This window comes from Oryzias latipes, chromosome 17 (assembly GCF_053564925.1).
Source record: "Oryzias latipes strain Hd-rR chromosome 17, Olatipes_Hd-rR_3.1".
In the NCBI taxonomy this organism is placed as follows: Eukaryota; Metazoa; Chordata; class Actinopteri; order Beloniformes; family Adrianichthyidae; genus Oryzias; species Oryzias latipes.
The window spans coordinates 5317004-5323003 of NC_136253.1; the positions used below are offsets into that span (position 1 = coordinate 5317004).

The following is a 6000-nucleotide window of genomic DNA, read 5'->3' on the forward strand; positions in this document are numbered from 1 at the left end:
ATGTGACCATCTAGTATGTTCTAAGAATGTTCCATTTGGATTCTTTGGATGTGGAAAAACAACAGTTGGTTGAACTTTAGGAAACTAAACTGTGAATGGATTTGACATTCATTCTTGTCTACTTGTTTTTTTTTGGACACATATTTCATTTGGACTTCATTATCTTGAAGAAATCCAAGGAATCTGGAAAACTTCACCTGCTCTGTTTAGCACCAGGTATTTCTCTCTGAGTCACAATGGTTGAAGTTTTGGCTAAAGATGTCCTGGATCGATTTTAGGTCAATGAATCAGATCGTTCAAAAGGAACCGATCTCGACTATGAATCGTACTGGCAACCACAAATAATGAAATGAATCAAATCGCTGTTGAAATGAGTCGGTACACCCCTATTAACACGTGATGAGGTTCACTGGAAGGCTATAATCATTTATTTAATTTCATGTCATAACCACAGTCAATATTCTTGGTGTACATCCCTAAAATGTAAAAAAATTAAAAAGACAGTGACTTGTAAATACCTCAACACCATCTTTTCAAGGGAGTTAAACACCCTCTTTTCCCAGTAGGTGTAGTAAGTCTCCATAAGGCTGGCTTTTCCGCTGTTGGTGTCCATTATCATATGTTCGGTCATAATGATGGTTAAGCCGATGTCCTTATAATTTCTGCTCAGCAAAGCCACTGTTTTCACTCTCTCTCTCTCAAGGTGATCACAGAACTCCCTGATGCCTTCAAAAACATTCAGAAAAAAAATCATTTTTAGTAAAAAAAAAAATCCTAATACTTAATCAAATAAGTTCTTTTTCAAGTTCTACCTGGTAGCTCATTGGATTTGTCCGGCACTGGACATTTCAGTAAGTTAGCTGTCTGTATGGACTGCAGTTTGGATTCAATATCTCTTTCATTTTTGAGTATCTGGTTGAGCACTGTCTCAAAGTTAGAAACAGCCTTCTGGCCTCGGCTGATGAAGTCGGCTATTCCTAGAGTCAAACCCAAAGCATGACCATTAATCCCATAAAAGTCTGTCCAAACACAAACATGCATATAGAATGTCACACAAAAGTTTCAACTTCTGCAGAAACAGTACCTGAGGAGCCCCAGTTGATTCTTTTGCACCCAAAATCGATCTCTTTTTGAGCTGCTTTAATCTGGGGTGCCACCATGATGGCATGTGTCTGACTCAGGCCCTCCATAATAGAGTTGTAGCTACTGACAAGGTGGTTCAGATCAGATACATACCTAAAAGCAAGGTGGGCATATTCAGAGGTCTGGCATTTAAGGGAATCCCTGAAGCATTAAGCGTGCTTACTTGAGGAAATGTTCTTCTTGCAGAGCCACACTTTGAGCCAGCTCCGGCACAGAGTAGCCCAGTAACACAAGGTACCTGGTCTCAGACATGATTTCCTTCAGTTGTGGAGCAAAGTTTACAATGTACCTGACATGTGTGTTGGAATGGCCTTTAGCTGTTGAGATACCCTTAAAATTGCAACAAAAAACAAATGTAAGACACTTCATGTATGTGTTGCCTTATCATCACAGGTCTACTCATTTCATCAGTGGAGAACAGGACTGCCTGAAGTACCTTTTGAGCCTCACTGGTAATCAGCAAGGTTTGCTTCATGAGCAATGGCAACTCAGACTCTGTCCTGCGCAGCCAGTTCTCATGCTTCTTCTCCTGGTAGTCCTTGATTTGCAGAGCAAGTTCCACATACTTGTTCTTGGCCTTACAAAATACAGCAACATTTTCAAAATGGTTTTCAATAATACATGAAAACCGTTTGTAGGGTTTCATATATTAGTTCAGGGCCCATCGTACTTGCAAACAGTAAAACGACTCACCACGCTGCTCTTCTCACTCTGAAGGATCTCTGGAACTTTGAGGAAAGCAACAATCGGCTGTTTGGTGTGCTCGACCAGAGTCCAGGCCCATCTGATGGCCCCTGCCACAGGTGGCTCATATTTAGTTTTATTTAATGGGGGATCATCCTTCTTTGCTTCAAAGATTTTCTTTATGTGGTCAACCTACAACCAAAACATGCATGTTTCCATGTGCAAGTCCTTCCCACAGAAGGAATAAACAGGTGATTGTACAAAAAGAAGACATGGTTGAAAAGATGCAATTGTGTATTCCAAGTTAGATGTGGGAGCCCTTCCTGCAGACATAAAGAATATGTGAAGTAAGATAATTTTCAAACATTTGTAGACCTCTTTGCAGTACTGGGTCAGGACGTCCTCAAACTTTCCCAGCAAATGCAGGCTGATTGCGTCTCTGGAGCGATTCTGCTTGAATCTCATCAGGATATCAAAGGCATGAGCTGAGGAGAGTGTGTTTGTGAAGAACATATCAATGATGTGGGCAGCCTCCTCTTCAATATCCTAAACAGATGGAGAAAAAAAATTGGATTAGTAAAATCCAAAAAAGAATGAACTGACACTTTTTGAATGTGATGGAAACGTCATGTATCTACCTTTACTGTAACACTGAAGTCTTCCATGATGGTTTTCCAGGTCTTCTTGTTTGAAATCCTGAAAGGGTTAAAACTGACCCTTTGGAAAGGCAGAACCAAACCATCCACTCTGCTTATTACTTCATTAATGCCTTTCATGCCTTTTAGTTCCGGGCTAAAGATGTTGTAGAGTTCTTCCAAAACCTGTTAAACCAAAAAAGCTTCACTAAATAAACCAGGTAAAAAATACAAAATGTAAAAAGGGGACCAAACATTAATCTGAATCAAGCAATGCATACATATATCTTACCTGAAAAACGTTGTGTATGTCTTGACAGACAGAAGCCATGTAGTCAGACATTTTAAAGAGTTTTTCACGGTCAAACTCCCAGCGTGAACTTCTGCCGAGTTTTTCAATTTCGGCACGATTCTCAAAGTAGGACAGTTTCCACTTTTCTAGGACTTGTTTTGCCAAAAAAACCTGGGATTTGACCTCTTTCTGCTTTTCTCTGTTGACAACAAAATGTTCCTTAAAACATATCATGCATTTATTTAACTTCAACATTTTTCTTACCTCCTTGCTGTCTAAATGGCTTTTTTTTCTTGATTATTTTTAATCAATAATATGCATTTTTTACCTGATCCGCTTTTTCACACAACTGACATGTATATATATATATATTTTTTACATATATGGTGAAATCTTCTAATATCATTAAGGCATCCATCCATCCATCTATCCATCCATCCATCCATCCATCCATCCATCCATCCATCCATCCATCCATCCATCTATCCATCCATCCATCCATCCATCCAGATGGGGGACATTCTGTTCCACACATACCTGAACAGTGTCTGAACATGAATTTCTTGAGCCACGTTCTCACAGAGCTGCCAGGCGATACGCTCCATGAGAGGAACCATGCGTTCATTGGAGTTATAGTGGCGAGAGGACAACCACATGGTCTGCAAGCGTTCCATCAGAGTTGGAATGGTCTCTAGGTGAAGGCTAAAATGTGCTCCTCTTTGCAGATTCTGTAGAATAAAAAAAACATTTGAATTTAAAAAACAGACAATAAGAAAAAGGATCCTAGAGAGCTAGAAAGTGTGAAGTTTGTTGTGAATAGCGTAGTGCATGAGTGTAAAAGGCCTACCAAGAAATGTCTCTCCATTGTTTTGAGGTAGCGTGAATTACTGTTTGATTCCAGATGGTAGTTTGTTAATTCAATGATGGTCCCTTCAAATGTTTGAGCAATGCCAGCGTTTGCCATGCCTAACACCTTCAGAATCTTTTCTACCGCTGGCTGCTTCAGCTGCTCGGTCAGAGCACCAAGGACGGTGGCACGCCTCTCCCAAAGGGTTAACTCGGGCAAAGGCCCAGGTCCCTGGAGGAAAAATAGTCAGTTACATAAAATAGTCTCTGGATGTCAAAATTTGTAGTTTATGCTTCCATATTATAAATCATTTCCCTTTAGTCCACTGATTTGTTGAGAGTTCCTGTGAAGTGCAATAAGAGTACCCTCTGCAAACAAACAAACAAACAAACAAACCTCTGGCTGTTTGCTCTGCTGCTCTTGAAGAACAATGGTTATCTGAGTTTGCCAGATCATTACACACTGCTCCAGATTCTCCACCATGTCTGGACTTGTAATCAGCGCATCCACTTCTGGTTCCAGGTCCAGGTCAGGAATGTGGAGTTGAATCTCATCTGGAACAGCAAGTCTGAATTCAAACTGAGTTTCTCATTATAAGGTTTTCCTTCAAAATAAAAATCTACAAACTCAAAGGAATTCCTATTTGCAAATTAATAATAATAATAAAGAACAAATGAAGATGAATTCTTTGGCATCTTTTTAGGAACATAAAGACAAACCTGCAATAGCAATTTGTTGAAGAGTTGTGTTGATCTTTGGCAGAAACTTGGACAAGTGGTCAAGCACATCATCACAAATGGTCTTGTGGGGAAAACTGTCCTTGTTTTTGGTGTCACCAGATACGGTTGTTGTGGCTTGCTGTTGTGCAGTGAATAAGGGTTTGTACATCTGTCAAAATACACAAGACAGTTATTTACAGTGCAGGGCTTTTCCAGAAAAAAGCAGCTTCTAAAAATGAAGCATTACAGAGTTGTGGTGTTTTTACAGAAATGGATTGCTGAGTTATTTTTTACTTACATGGACAATCCTGCTCTGCAGCAGCTGCAGGGATTTTCCACAGCAAAAGTCAAAGTCAAAAAGCTTGCACATGATGTTGACAGCTTCTTTCATATCCCGAGGTTGAACAACGGCCTCTGTTTGAAGCAAATGTAACTCTGGACCTTACAAATGCATATGAAATATAAGCCTTAATGTGTTCATTGGGAATGTATATCTCACCCCTCAGATTTCTTGAGAAATAGAAGACTGAAGATTGTAGAAATCTCTCTGGATATTCATCGACTGACACGTGAAGCTCAGTGTGATAGACCACCTCCACCTCAGTCTTCTGAAGACACACAGAACACCTCCCCATCAACATTAAACAGACAGACAGATCAAAGAAAGCAACTTTTACTGCTGCTGGTTTACCTGTTGAGGATGCGTGTTCTCCCCGTCCAGGTCTTGGTTTGCTCCTCTTTGTTCTGAAGAGTCTGCAACTTTACCTCATAAGAGAACAAATTGTTTGTTTACGTAGCTTTTCCTAGTTTCAGTTGTACATTGCATGTGCGTACAAATGCATGAAATAAAAATGGGTGAGTTCACATCTTTATGCATCATTTTTGTCACAAATCTAATGAGATTTTATTAAAATCAAATTAATATATTCATTAATAAATTCAAAGCCACTGCTTTTATTCCATATGAAAAAATATATATCTTTTTACTTTCCTAATTGTGTTTCTGGCAAATAAAGCTAAATAGAGTTAGAATAAAATGATATTGTATTATGTTTTATTGTTTTTTGGCAAAAAAAAACCCCAAAAAAAAACCTCTTTCCAGGGTTAAGCACTTACCAAGAGGGAGTTTCACTTCAATTTCTTTTTCTCTTACGGTCTTAAAAAACAACAGGAAGGACTGTGAGTCTGTGTTGGAGACGTCGTTCAGATAATGGAGGATCTTGTCCTTCTCTTTTCCATCGTCTCGGTGCAGGAGTTCATCCAAACACTCGGGGTGCTTCGATAAATGAAACCCGGCAGAAACTCGGTCCCGGATCCACTGCAGCCTCGGGTCGTTTTCTGCCATCACATCTCGGTTATCAGTTACGTATCGGCGAAGAAAATAAACTCAAACGTTGTCTGGCCTGCTGCTGAAACCAATTTAGACTGGCGTTCTTGTTTCCATGGAAACGAGTCAACGTCCGGAAGAGAAATTACGGGCGCCCGCGTGCGTGCATACTTCCCTCTTTCTCTGGAACTCAAACGAAGGAATAAAAACAACCTGGGCCTCTTAAATTGAGTTGACATGTTTATAAATATATCACATAAAATGGTTTATCGACGAGGAGATCAATTCGTGAGTCAAAACAAATGATTCCTTAGCAAAACGTATCCCACTTGAAGTTTCTTTTATTAAAAGTA

General features: G+C 39.6%; 1 protein-coding gene across 3 annotated transcripts in view; it reads right to left on the bottom strand.

The window, feature by feature from the left end:
- dnah10 (dynein axonemal heavy chain 10) overlaps nucleotides 1–5799 on the bottom strand; it is a 33263-nt gene extending 27464 nt beyond the window's left edge. Inside the window, exons 1-17 of one of the 3 annotated variants that reach the window (XM_011486028.4) lie at nucleotides 5437–5799; nucleotides 5012–5085; nucleotides 4820–4928; nucleotides 4619–4734; nucleotides 4321–4489; nucleotides 3998–4155; nucleotides 3602–3832; nucleotides 3292–3482; nucleotides 2755–2953; nucleotides 2466–2648; nucleotides 2203–2373; nucleotides 1837–2019; nucleotides 1580–1720; nucleotides 1307–1473; nucleotides 1085–1236; nucleotides 813–977; nucleotides 519–726 (exon numbers count right to left, since the gene is read on the bottom strand). In XM_011486028.4, coding sequence (XP_011484330.2) covers nucleotides 519–726; nucleotides 813–977; nucleotides 1085–1236; nucleotides 1307–1473; nucleotides 1580–1720; nucleotides 1837–2019; nucleotides 2203–2373; nucleotides 2466–2648; nucleotides 2755–2953; nucleotides 3292–3482; nucleotides 3602–3832; nucleotides 3998–4155; nucleotides 4321–4489; nucleotides 4619–4734; nucleotides 4820–4928; nucleotides 5012–5085; nucleotides 5437–5665 — 2846 coding nt within the window. In that variant the 5' untranslated portion in view covers nucleotides 5666–5799. The remainder of the gene's footprint in view (nucleotides 1–518; nucleotides 727–812; nucleotides 978–1084; nucleotides 1237–1306; nucleotides 1474–1579; nucleotides 1721–1836; nucleotides 2020–2202; nucleotides 2374–2465; nucleotides 2649–2754; nucleotides 2954–3291; nucleotides 3483–3601; nucleotides 3833–3997; nucleotides 4156–4320; nucleotides 4490–4618; nucleotides 4735–4819; nucleotides 4929–5011; nucleotides 5086–5436) is intronic. The other 2 variants (XM_078934999.1, XM_078934998.1) reach the window with 2 other exon arrangements.
- Between the last annotated feature and the right edge of the window lie 201 nt (nucleotides 5800–6000).